Below are 14,001 nucleotides of genomic sequence, written 5' to 3'. Positions count from 1 at the left end.
ACATGTGGGCAACTTGCGACCCGCGGGCCGAATATGGCCCGCGATCCGTTCCCGCGAAGTTTTTAAATTCGGCCATAGGTCATATCGGGCATATGTTCATATGAATTTTTTTTCTTATTTTAGCGTACTGAATCTATCCCCGAAGTTATGCCCACATTTTCGGAAACACCCTGTATAGGTACTGATTAGTATTGTTACGAATCGCAATGTGCTTGTTGCGAAAGAGATATTTGTCCCTCTTTTTGAATCAGACCATTTAAGGAATCTACTTGGGATAGGGGACTCAGGTAGTGTTCAGAAGATTGACTATTAACGCACAACAGTTTGCTATTAAAACTATGTATTTGTGAATGAACGTGAACAGAGCGCGAAATGTCTAAGTTTACTGATCGGAAAATTGTGTATCGTGTCGTGTGGTGTTCGCTATTTTATAAACTGCGTGTGTGTTGTGATTGGTGGTGTGAAGCTGTCGTAGGTGGTGGAAGTGTGTGGTGATTGGTTTTTTCGGTGTGTTTGGGGTGTGTTTGGAGTGTGTCTGGTGCTGGTGTGAAAGTGGGGAATTTGTTCTTACATTTGTTATATTGCTTGGTGATGTCGAAGGTCTGTTTATTATCTTAGGTCATGTGGTGTTCAGGTGTGAGAGGCGTCGAGTTTTTTGGTGCCGTAAAGTAATTTTCGTGCCGGCTAAGCCCTCGCTTTTTAGGACGTATTGTTCGGCTCGTCGGTACAGCCGAACAACCCAAGCGACATCTGTTACGCATGTGACAGTATCGTGTTTCAAATTTATAATTTTATTTCATATACTAGTCCTTTTTATTTAATATCTAGCCAAAGTTGTATCAAACACATAATCACAAACAACATTAGGGGTATTAATATATTGATACATAAAAGCACACGCGAAAACCCATTTAGTTTGACTCTTGACTCGGAGAGAGAATGATAATTTGGCCCTAGGACCAGGAAAGGTTGTCCATGCCTGTCTTAGAGATTCAGACTTTTATATAAGCGAAATTAATGGTCTTGTAACATTTATATTGACAAAAGTATATCGAACATTATGGAAATTATTTGAAATAAAAATGTTTAATTTACAATGAACTCGTGTTTTCTCACAAGGTTTAAAACCGCGAGAACTTTCAGAATGTCAACTATCAACCTAATTATCAACTATCAAAGAATCCCTTTTCAGGATCTAGAAGACCAACTCCTATCAGTAGTGGTACTAACAGAAAGATTAGACGTTGAGGAACAACGCGAGAGCCTAATCGCCGAGACCAGCGAGAATAAAAACCTGCTGCAACAGCTAGAGGACAGTCTGCTTCGTGAAATTGTGACAAATCAAGGCAATATGTTGGACAACATCGATTTAATCGAAACACTGGAGAACACAAAATCAAGCGCCTCCGAGGTGATGCAGAAATTATACCTCGCTGAAGTGACAGCAGCTGACGTGAACAAACTTCGAGATGGTTATCGACCAGTGGCTAAAAGAGGTGCAATTTTGTTCTTCGTTCTAGCGGACACGGCGATGGTGAATTCGATGTATCAGTACTCTTTAATCAGCTACGTAGAAGTGTTCATTTATTCGCTGAGGAAAGCACTTCCGGATCCAACGTTGAAACAACGTCTAGAGAATATTCTACCAATGTTGACGAAGAATGTTTACGATTGCGGTTGCACGGGAATCTTCGAGAGGCATAAATTGCTGTTTTCGTTTCAAATCTGTACGAAATTGGAACAGAGCGTTGGGAATATCAGCCAAAATCAGGTGGATTTTTTCATCAAAGGGTGTATTATGTTGGAGAAGGGAGCTAAGATTAATCCAACTGAATGACTGCCTGCTACTGAGTGGGCAGATTTGTTGAAGCTGAGTCAAGATTTGCAGATGCATACGAACGAGTGGCAGGCTGTAAGTGGAACTTGAATTTGTTTTCATTATGTTCGAAGGCCAATATGTTCGAAACTTTTGGAAATTGATACATAACTATAAATATGAGATATAAACATAAAATCAATTATTAATATTAATACATAAGATTTTGTATAGTATTAATTGAATAAGAAAGAAGAAGAAAGAAAAGATTTTATTATTTTATTACATTCTGCATCTTGTTTTATTATTTTCGAGAAATCGAAAAAATTGATTTACAGTTAACGTAATGATTAAAATCGAAAAACTTTCTGTTATGAAATTATCCTTCAGAACAATAGTAACAATTCTCAAGTGACAATTTGAAAATAATTTCAATAAATGAGCAGCTATATTATTAGAAAATTTTTGAAATAATTTCAATAAATGAGCAGCTACATATGTTATTTAAAAAAATTGTGGGGTATTTATTCTTCTCAGCCATTCGATTATTTGTCTCGAATGTGAGACTTCAGATGTCAATAAATGCTTTCAAACGTGAAATTTTGAACGCTAAGAAAATAGCTTCGCATAAAATATTATCGCTAATTTTCTCCTTAAGTTCGTCAAAAGCTAACAAATTGCAAATTTCATTGAGTTCCTTAGTGGTATGACATGGACACTCCAGAATCTGAAAATTTCCCCTTGGAATACTCTGAAAAGCTAGAATCCTTCGAGAAACTTATGTTGATACGCTGTTTTCGGGTCGATCGAGTATATCAAGCCATCATCAATTACATCACTCAAATCATGGGAGAACAATACATCACACCGCCTCATATCAGTCTCAAATTAATTTTCGAACAAAGTACACCCACAATGCCTGTTGTTTTCATCTTAAGTCCTGGATTTGATCCATCCGCGGAATTGATGAAATTGGCGGACAGATACGGCTGTCAAGGCGGCAGATTTAAATATCTATCCCTTGGATAGGGCCAAGAACAGGTAGATTCTTTATCTGCTCGTACTTAATAAATTTTATAACAATTATTTGATATTTCATTGTTTACTTTTCGATATCAAGAGGCTTGACCACCTCTGAGATTTGAAAAAATCAGTTTTTTTTCACTTGCTTAAATCGATAATTTATACTTTTAAAAATATAATTCAAATAGTTTAAAAAATTGCAAATTGTTTTGTGCCATTAGAGCCGATTTAATGAAAGGTATCGCCATCAATCGGTAATGGAAACTGTAAACGCGTTTTTCTCAGAATAACATTTTTAAAGACGATATTGCTCATAACTTCTACAATTTCTACCCGATTCATTTGAAACTTTCACAAAATACTCTTTGTTATAGAATTTGACGAAGGACATAGGATTTTTGCAATATATTGAAAATTTTTTCTGCAATTAGCGTTTTTATACTAAAATTTTAGGGAAAAAATGTAATTCTTTCTTCATATGTTTACCGTTTTTATAAATTTATTATTTTCAAAAGAATCTTATATACTGCTTTAGTAAGTGGTACGTAGATTATGAAAATTTTTTATATTTTGTTCTAATTGTAAGTGTGGCAGCAGTTCGTCCAAAATAGAGGTTCAGCGATGCGGCTGTAGCGTCGCCATTTTATAAAGAAATTAAATGAACAAATACTTTTATATTCTTTAAGAGTAAAATAGTGAAAATCTTATGAAAAAATTTCGATTGAGTTAATTATTTTCTTCAGAAAAAAAAAAAAGAAAAAAGAATGCTGAAGTTAGCTATCATGATCAGGCCTAATAGATGGTCTAATCCCTTAATTAAATAGTAATTTTTTGACATTTAATCATTCACATTTTAATTTAACCGATATCAAATTTATATTCCTTTGGATTTTGTAATCTTTTAGACTGCAGTAGCGTTATTAGAGATACCTGTGTTGTTCCGTCGCGCAATTAAGGAATACCTCAAGCTAGGGCATATGAGACAGGTAAAAGAAATCGATGCACCGGGTTTCTACCTGCCTCACCACGCGGTCTTTAAAAATACGACGGCTCCGCTAAATCGAGCAGCGGATTATCCCTTAATGACGCATTGTTAACCGGGCCCACTATTCAGAGTGACCTATTTTCACTGCTCCTGCGATTTAGGATGCACGTCTATGTCTTGACCGGCGACATAGAGAAAATGTATCGGCAATTCCACGTGCGACCGGAGGATCGAGCCTTCCAGCGCGTCTTATGGAGAGACGAGAAAAACAACGTGTCTACTTACGAGTTGAACACCGTCACGTTTGCTTTGACAGCGGCTCCATATCACGCCATAAGATGCGTATATCAGCTCGCGAACGACGAAAAGGAACAATTCCCGAACGCTTCAACGATTGTAAAACGGGATCTCTATGTCGACGATTTGCTCACCGGAGCTGACACAATCAAGAAGGCGAGAAAACTACGAATCGAAATCCACAGCCTGTTCAGACGAGGAGGACTGAACATCCGTCAATGGGCCTCGAACGAACCACAGCTTCTCGCAGGACTGGACCACGAGCAGATCCACCCGAAGATCCTAGGCGACCCGACCACCATGAAGACGCTCGGCATATCATGGGACGCACTAAAGGACAGGGTTCTATACACGGTCGAGCCGCCAAGCAGCCAGAAGATCACAAAACGAGCAATCCTATCAGCAATTGCCAAAATCTTTGACCCGTTGGGACTCCTCGGCCCAGTAACTATTACGGCGAAGATGATCATGCAACGGCTATGGTAACTGAAGATCGACTGGGATGAATCGCTCCCAGCCAATCTCTACACAGAATGGACCACCTTCGTCAACCAACTGCAACTGCTGAACAACATCGAATTTCCACGCAACGTAACTCAACGAGCGGTCTGTCACATCGATATGCACGGTTTCTGCGATGCGAGCGAACGAGCGTATGGAACGTGTTTATACATACGAACAATAAACAGAGCAGGCCACATCAGGACGCAGCTTCTTTGTGCGAAATCGCGGAATTATGGGTGCGGTGCTCCTGGCATCGTTATATGCCACCGTCCGAGGAGCCATCACACACGACATCCGCAATACGACATTCTGGACCGATTCTACTATAGTTTTAAATTGGATCCACACACCACCGAACATACTAAAAACATTCGTGGCAAACCGCGTATCCGACATACAGACGAAGACGGACGTAACGACATGGCGACACGTGACATCACATGATAATCCGGCCGACTTATTATCGCGAGGACTGACGCCCATACAATTCCTCAAAACCAACCTCTGGCGACGCGGACCTAGGTGGCTCTCAACCGTCGAATCGGAGTGGCCAAAATCCAAGTTCGCGATCACAACCGACATGCCAGAGCGAAAGAAACTCACATGTCTCGCCACCACCATAGTACACACGGACGACATCATAACGCGGTACTCTTCGACCACAAAGCTAAAACGAGTCATAGCTTATTGTTTGCGCTTCCAACCGATGGACCCCTCACCGTGCAAAAGATCCAAGAAGCAACCATACGCATCATCAAAATAGTGCAGGCAATAGAATTTAAACAGGATATCCACAATCTCACATCGGCAACCACATTACATTCAAAGAGCAAGCTTCTACAAAGACAGCAAGGGAATTCTACGCGTCGGAGGACGACTTCAAAATTCCTCACTGCCTTACGCTCAAAAGCATCCGATACTTTTACCACGAAACCACCATCTGACCACGTTGATTATTCGAGACTCGCACATGAATAATCAACACGCAGGCATAACCTCTACCCTGAATTACATTAGACAAACGTACTGGCCTATCGACGGGAAAAATGCAACGCGTAAAATCGTGCGACAGTGCGTCAGATGCTTCCGAGTGGATCCACCTACGGTAGACTACGTGATGGGTAATTTACCGGCAGCTCGCGTCACTGATAGTCGACCATTCCACAACAGTGGAATAGACTATTGCGGCCTATTCCACGTAAAGGAACGACGCAATCGCAATCGCCGTATTTATTTGCCTCGCTACGAAAGCGATTCACCTAGAGGTTGTGAGCGACATGACCACAGAGGCCTTCATCGCGGCCTTAAAACGCTTCATCGCTCGACGAGGACTATGCCGCAACATTTATTCCGACAACGGCACAAATTTCGTTGGCGCGAATAACGACTTGACGACAAGATACGAAGATTCTTTACGGACAAGGAAGTCACGTGGCACTTCATACCTGCCTTGTCACCTCATTTCGGAGAACTTTGGGAGGCTGCCGTGAAATCCTTCAAACCCACGTGAAACGCGTTGTTGGTAAAGAATTGTTTACGTTCTATAATTCTGTTTGTTACGATCACTGACTCCGGATCACTTTTTGATTGGTGGTTCTTTAACGAGCATACCCGAGACTGATTTCAGCAAAACACCAGCCAATCGCTTATCAAATTGGCAGCACATACAGAAGGTGAAACGAGATTTCTGGTCAAGATGGTACAAGGAGTACATCAACCATCTGAACGTGCGGCAAAAATGGACCATGGGCTCACACGACATCAAGGAAGGAACAGTGGTCGTCCTCAAGGAGAACAATCTCCCACCACTGTTCTAGCATCGGGTGCAGACGGGATCATTCGAGCAGTCACCGTACGGACCATCAACGGCGTTTACAAACACACCCCTTCCCGACCAAGGTTCAACATAGGCGTTGGTGACCAGGGATTCACGTATAAAGACACTAAGGTCGATCAATGGACCACAAGCGTTCGAGTGGTTTTGCGTTCTACATATTTTGATCGGTAGCACCTCTGACCGGGGGGAGCATGTTCCGTCGCGCAGGTACGGAACGCATGGGGTCTTCGTTGACCGGGTTTATGGCACGCTCGCACGAGAAGGTTATTTTTGAGAACAAAGACGCTTCGTAGCTCCTAGAATTTCGACTTTTCCGCGTCCTCAATAACCGAAGACGTGTCATAAACCAGGTATTCCTGAAGGGTCAATCCACACGTGCGTATAACGGCACTCTCGGCCGAGGATTGACCTGGCGGGAATTTCCGACGCGTCACCGAAGGACAGCAAAGATTCCACGCACCCGCAGGTAGGGCCCCACTCCTTCCAAGGAAAAGCGCGCTAAGGGCGCAATGGAAGGGTGAGTGCCACTCAAGTGACACGTTGATTGGTAATTTGTGCGTACGTGAAAAACCAATCGGCGTGCCTTCTTGCACTTGGCGGGGGAGTCACGGCGGACTCCAGAAAAATTCGGCAATCGAGATACATTCGCAAGGAGTCTCTCGTATGAACAACACACACACACACAGTCTCCAACCGTTCGAGGAGACACCCGTAGTTTCGAGTCACGATCGATCACTCAAGTCTAAAACAAAGTCGTCAATCGCATCGTGATGCAGGTTTGCTAACGTTCGAGCAAAGTAAAAATTTGAACTAGTTACCCAAGATTAATTTGGCCGGTAACAGTCGTGAGCGCGAACACTTTTGAACAATCAAAGGAGAACGCGACGCGACATGTGTCCAGAGGACAATGGCTGATGCTCCAAAATTGTCATCTACTGTTAAGTTTTACCCGAGAATTGGAGAAATTATTGGAGAACATTGGAAAGTCTCATCCTGATTTCCGTTTGTGGCTCACAACCGATCCTTCTCCCAATTTTCCAATTGGAATCTTGCAACAATCTTTAAAAGGTTCTTTCGTAATTTGAATAATTGAATATTTCTAGTGGTCACCGAGCCTCCAAGTGGCCTCAAGCTGAATCTCGAGAATACTTATCTAAAAATGAGGCCACAGATACTCGAAAGTTGTGCACATCCAACTTACAAACACTTAATTTATGTATTGGCCTTCTATCACGCAGTCGTTTAAGTGAGTCAGAGCAGGATTGATTAGAATTACAACGTTACGATGTATTGATCCTTTCGATTATGATCAATAGAAGAGAAGGAGATACGACAAGATCGGCTGTAATATAAATTATGACTTCAACGAATCGGATTTCAACATGTGCACCATTATTCTGAACACATATTTGACTAAAGCGCTTACGGCGAATGACACTAGATTACCATGGAACAGCTTGAAGTATCTCATAGGAGAAGTATGAGTTTTTGCTGTTGAATTAAATCTTCCAAAATTAGTCTACTTTATTTTTTCAAATTTCAAATCGAAGGACAAATAAATTCCATTGATTTTCAGTCGAAGAGCACTCTAAACTCGTTTCTACTTTACTTTCTCAAGTAAATTCGAATAATTCTCTCTAAACACCCTTTTGCTTTACTTTCTGAAAGAAAATTAGATTAATTTTCAGTCGGAGATCACTCGTGAACTACCTCCAGCTTTACTTTCCCAAATAAATTTCATTAATTGTAAATCGAAGAGCACTCTAGATTCCTTTCTACTTTACTTTCTACCATCGTCAATTCTACAAGATAAATATTAGTGATTCGCTAACGAAAAACCATTCTAAATCCTCTTTGATTTGATTTTCAACGATGTTTTATTCTACGTAAAAATATGAATTCAGGTAATGTACGGTGGACGAGTAATAGACAGCTACGATCGCCGAGTATCGGAAACCTACATGGACGAGTACTTCGGTGACTTTTTGTTCGACAGCTTTCAACCCTTCCATTTTTATCACGACGAGCACGTAGATTACGTGGTTCCGCCAGAAGGGGAGCGTGACGATTACCTCCAATTCATCGAGGAACTTTCTCTGGTGAACAGTTCAGAGGTCTTTGGCTGCATCCAAACGCCGAAATTGGCTACTTCACTCAAACAGCGAAAGAAATGTGGAGCAATCTTGTGGAACTCCAGCCGTAAACTGGTGATCACGACACGTGGCTGGTTTAAAACGACTAATCAATATATCCCCTTTACCAATTTCTATTTCCCAATCGTTGCGATTCTCATAAAATATTGAGCCTCTATAGTTGTACAATCTTTCGATTCATTTCTCGACTTACAAAGTTTCCTTAAAATTCAAGGGTTACGTTTCATCTTTGTTAGTATTGGAAATGGGTTGTGGAATAAAATAGTCTTTTATCTTTGTAATATACGATTTTATTTACGGTCTCAGAGGAAACGTCTTTACTCTATTGAATCTTCTGAAGGACTGTTTCTGGACACCCAAAAGAAAGTTGGGGTCCCCTTATACCTAGAAACTGTTTACACTATGGTATGGCATTGTGCAGTGAGTGACTCGAAGACGGACACCAGATGCATCTGGTGGAAGTCTTAGTGCCTTTGTTTAAAATAACCCGGAGACATTTTTGTCCTCACTTGATTATTTCCATAGGGTGTTGTTAGAAATAATCCAACAGTTAGAATATTTCAAATGTGGCTAACTCCATTTCGTGCAATTTTTCCAATTTTAGTACCAAAGCACAAAATAGTTTGTGAGTGGTGATTGAGCGAGAGCAAGTTGGCATATAATGTGTGGTTGTGTTGGAGATGCTTTGTAAACATTCCTAAAAATGTCAAATATTCCATTGAATGTTTGTCAGTTTTCTTGTAAACATTCCTACAGTAAAGTACTGTGTAAAATTTTAGAGGCTGGTGGAAGTGGAATAAGCAAGGACGAATTTATCGATAACATCGCGAAGGTTAAACTGGGCAAAGTTCCTCTCGGGTACGATCTCATTAAAGTGAAGAAGACTTTTGGAATAGCCGTGACACCGACTGCAATTGTTCTTTTCCAAGAATTGGAGAGGTTCAATAAATTGATTAGAATGATGAGAAAGACTCTAACGCAGTTAAGGAAAGTACTTATCTATCCTTTATTATTATCGTATAATAAATAAAATGAAAAATACTTTGACAAATTTTTGTGAGTGAGTTTCACATAATATTAGGCAATTGCTGGAAAAATCGGGATGGGTATGACTCTTAAAAATATATCTGCAGCGTTGTATAATGGTATGTTACCGAAAGAATGGGCCAAACTAGCGCCAAACACGAGAAAAACTCTGACTGGATGGATGGAGCATTTTGAGAAGAGGATACAACAGTACGCTAGCTGGGTAAGACGTTACTAGAATCATTAATACGAAACTTTTTTCTGTTCTAAATGATAAATTCTAAGTTGGATATTTTGCTCCGTAACAATTCCTCAAGTCTGAATTCCAAATTTATTTGAAGAGATTTCAATGCCCGGATAAAACGATTTCACGCCAAAATTAAAGAAAAACTTATTACTATACATTCTAAATTTAATTAAAGAAAAACTAATTGTTATATTTCTAAATTAAATTTTAAAAAACTCATCATCATATTTCTAAATTAAATTACAGAAAATCTTAGCATAATATTTTTATTATTTCTCATCTTTTCTTGAAAACTCATAGTCTTCTGCATCCGAACCAATAGTCCTATGGCTGGCTGGTCTACACATCCCAGAAACCTATTTAGCAGCTCTCATGCAAATGGCTTGCTGCAGAAACAACTGGTCCCTTGATCGCTCTCTCACATATACAGCGGTATCGAGATTCACTATGCCTGAGAAAATGGAAGAAAAACCTGACCAGGTAACCAACAATTAGTCATCTACCAATGTTGTGCGTCACAGCTTTGACGTGTAGTGTTTTCGCGACGAATAAATGACGCGCTTCGAACTTATCACGAGATAAATGAAGTCTTTCAAAGTACAAATGGACTGTATGTTTGAATTGTTGGATAGTAAAATACACCCTGGATTTTATACTAAATATATTTAATATGTATAAGTATAACTCTATGCTTATTCTACAAATGTATCGTAGTGTGATACCCGGTTTGCTCCAATTCCTCAAAACTCGGGAGCAGATATTGGGGTAACACTGAATTTAAACACTTAAGGATCGTCGTTGCGTAGAAACAGAACTTTATTTGACAGAGGTTTAACGTTACGTGACGTGCGTGTGGTAAAACAGAGAATGAATGCGGAAATGGGGAAAATAGGACTATTTAAGGGTTTAGAGAAGATGAACTTTGGGTTATGACTATGTAGGAGAGTTGGAAGGTGAAGAGTCCAGTGTGAGTAATGGTGAAAGTGGGTGACTCGTTGTAAATATAGATAAAACTAAGGCTAAGAAGGAAAATATTTGAGGATGTAACAGTAGGACTGCAGTTGTTTCACGAGAGCTATTTGGTATTTGTGTTGTGTACCTTACGAAAGCCGATTTGTGTCTGCTCGTCGCTGATGGTGTGTTATCGAGGAAAACTAGACTCAAATCTTATCGATTAGATGTTCGGAGAAGGGTGGTTGCAACTAATTTCAGATTGGACGGTGTGGGAGTGTCTTTTCCTTTTAGAAAAGGTAAAAAGAAGTGGAAGGTGAAAAATTCTAAGAATGTGTTTTCGTTTGTACTTTCTATGGCGCATCAGGCAAACAGCAGAGTTTATATTTATGAACAATGAAGTCGCGAGGGTAAGATGCGCAGACGTTTACTCTTGAGTTTAGGTAATAAATTTGGCGGCGCAGGTGAAGGTTTCGAGTACTTCTACTTTAGGGCCCAATGTCCTGAGGTGTGGGCCTTCATGTGAGGCCACCCTGAAACTGGTCTATTGGCGGTGACGAATACCGGGATAATATTCCTGTTAGTTATATTCAGAGTAATCGGTAACGCTCTCTTCAGTTTATTGACTTTTCAACTGTTACTGTTACCAACGCGGTTTATAGCAATGCTCTTCTGTATGTTATAATTATAAATATTTAAATAAAGTTATCGTTTTGTGCAATGCACTTATGTGTATTTACTGTGCAATTCTGATAATTCCTTTGTTTACGACACAACAACCAACGCATAATATTAATTATTCAGGGTTGTTACGTGAGTGGACTATATTTGGAAGGTGCCAGATGGGACATGGAGGAACAATGCCTGGAAAGATCACATCCGAAGATTCTTGTTGAAAAACTACCAATACTCATCATTATTCCAGTCGAGGCTCTTATCACAGACTTAGGCTACAGGTATCCAATTAAACGAATTTAATTTTCGAAAAGTTGCTCGAAGATCGATAAAAAGAAATATATATTATAGTATTAATATAGTAAAGATAGTAAATATCTTGAGTTCAGATGAGCTGAACGATACATTATTCAGATGGTTGAATTTATCATTCTACCCTCCATAAGAATATGAACAAAAAAATACATGGCCCTATTTAAAAAAATACCGATAACCTTGAAATCTCGTAAAAAAAATGACTTTGGACAAAATTTCTTCCATCATCATATGTACCCCTTGAAACAGTATAACTTTGTCCTTTGGAGTTTTTTCATACGACCAACAATAACGGAGATATTTATTTAAATGCCCATTTAAATGCCCCGCCCTGTATACGTATACATATGTATATACTATAATTAAGAAAGATATATTATTTCAATAGTAAAGTTGCGAAATTGCAAAAACAGAATTTTTCAGGAGAAAAGAAAATCGTTTTGTCACTTAATATATTAATATAATCACCTTTACACTGATTTTATCCACCAACAAAAAATAATAAACATAAATGGCATAGGTGGTGGACAAAATCAATGCAAAGATGATTTTATATCAATGGACAAAGTGATTTTCTTCACTTTTTACCATCTTGCAAACAATATGTCCCAGTCTTTTTCCAATGAAACTTTGTCCACATGTTTTATGAGTATAAGTAAGAAACAGAACGTGATATAAGCATAGGTCGTTTGAAGCATTGTTAAAAAGTAATAACAAAAATACGAAATACGTAGGGAATGGTAACGGTTGTGCGGTTACTATTATTACAAGAATGGCACTGGTAAAATTTAAAAGAGATGATCTAAAATATGGATTAGCACTTTTATTTCAGGATTTATTGTCAAACCAGTAGATGATTTTTAAGATATAAAACTTGAATATCTATCAATAACATGTTTATTACAGGATATGAAATCAAAATAAGCTGAACAAAAGTAATGTATGTTGCAAATTATATATTTACAATAAAAGGGAAAATCATCATTTTTAGAAAAATGGTCTAAATATGGGCCACTCGCAAAAAAATTGAAATGAAAAGTGAGAACTGCATATTTTCAAGTTGGAATATTTAAAAACATGTTCAAAATGTAGATAAACTTAAACTTAAATGCTTTTTAATGTTTTGGTATTTTTCTTATTACCATTCTCATAGTAATCGAATTTTAATATTGGCTAGCCCATATTAGCCGATATTATAAAGCTACCAGCTTTGTAGCCCATACATATTTAGATGATTTGGTCAAGAACGCTTAGAGCGATGGTATTCATTACTACGCGACGATATTCATTACAAAACTTAGACTAAAAAGAAGCTTACAATGTCAGCAATGTAGTACTCTTAGGTAATTAGCTCTTAGTTTAATAGATTATTGCTGAAAAAATAAAACAAACTTACCTGAAAAATGTTTTCAAATAGCGAAATAAGAGAAATGACACGTTTTGCAGCACAACACGTAAATAAAATAAATATATGTGGGTCAGTATCTCCTCCACAACACTTATTTTGTTCATAACTCGTAGTTTCATTCTATTTTCAACAGAATGAAGCACCTAACATGATTCCATACATCAACTGGCCCATATTTAAACCGTAGCCGATATTTAGACCTTCTCCTCTACATTCGACACATTCAACGACCTCAGATCGTAAACACATCTCGTATAAACAGATTATACATATGTATTATACATACATACCGCTGCTCTATTCCTAGTTTGTATCATAACCCCACATCCGTTACCATTCTCTTCGTATTTCGTATTATTATTTTATAGCTTTTTAACAAAACTTCAAACGACCTATACTTATACATAGAACTCTTGAATATCACAGCAATGCTGCTAACTAACCGTACAATTACTTATTTTGAAATATGTTGCACAAAGTTTTTGAAGTGGTTGAATTAAATTACAAATACCACCAAAATGATAAGTGTATAATCTTTTTCATAAAAACTGTTGTATAGTACATGCAATGGAGCTTAAGGCTTGCTAGTTGTGTATCATTAAATAATGAAACCTTAATCTCGAATCTACTTACAAGGGAACTTCGGTAACCCGAAATGTCCGATTTTTTTTTAACTTTGTGGGTTTGTAGGGGACCTCGAGAGAAGTATCGGGCAATTTTTTTTATCGACCCAATTTCGGTTCTTCGGGGTGAAAACAGCCCTC

The 14,001-nt window shown here is 38.7% G+C and overlaps 1 protein-coding gene across 1 annotated transcript in view; it reads left to right on the top strand.

Moving 5' to 3' along the window:
• LOC108578061 (dynein heavy chain 10, axonemal-like) overlaps window positions 1-12,742 on the top strand; it is a 28,667-nt gene extending 15,925 nt beyond the window's left edge. Inside the window, 14 exon segments of the mRNA XM_017941316.1 lie at window positions 1,193-1,912; window positions 2,519-2,857; window positions 3,745-3,771; window positions 6,566-6,573; window positions 7,364-7,530; window positions 7,566-7,741; window positions 7,782-7,940; window positions 8,367-8,583; window positions 8,586-8,682; window positions 9,408-9,606; window positions 9,697-9,864; window positions 10,189-10,368; window positions 11,644-11,795; window positions 12,736-12,742. Of these exon segments, the coding sequence (XP_017796805.1) occupies window positions 1,193-1,912; window positions 2,519-2,857; window positions 3,745-3,771; window positions 6,566-6,573; window positions 7,364-7,530; window positions 7,566-7,741; window positions 7,782-7,940; window positions 8,367-8,583; window positions 8,586-8,682; window positions 9,408-9,606; window positions 9,697-9,864; window positions 10,189-10,368; window positions 11,644-11,795; window positions 12,736-12,742 (2,616 nt within the window).
• The last annotated feature ends 1,259 nt before the right edge of the window (window positions 12,743-14,001 follow it).

Source organism: Habropoda laboriosa, unplaced genomic scaffold (assembly GCF_001263275.1).
Source record: "Habropoda laboriosa isolate 0110345459 unplaced genomic scaffold, ASM126327v1 scaffold1122, whole genome shotgun sequence".
In the NCBI taxonomy this organism is placed as follows: domain Eukaryota; kingdom Metazoa; phylum Arthropoda; class Insecta; order Hymenoptera; family Apidae; genus Habropoda; species Habropoda laboriosa.
The sequence above is the reverse complement of the archived record's forward strand: the minus strand, read 5'-3'. Positions and strand labels throughout refer to the sequence as shown.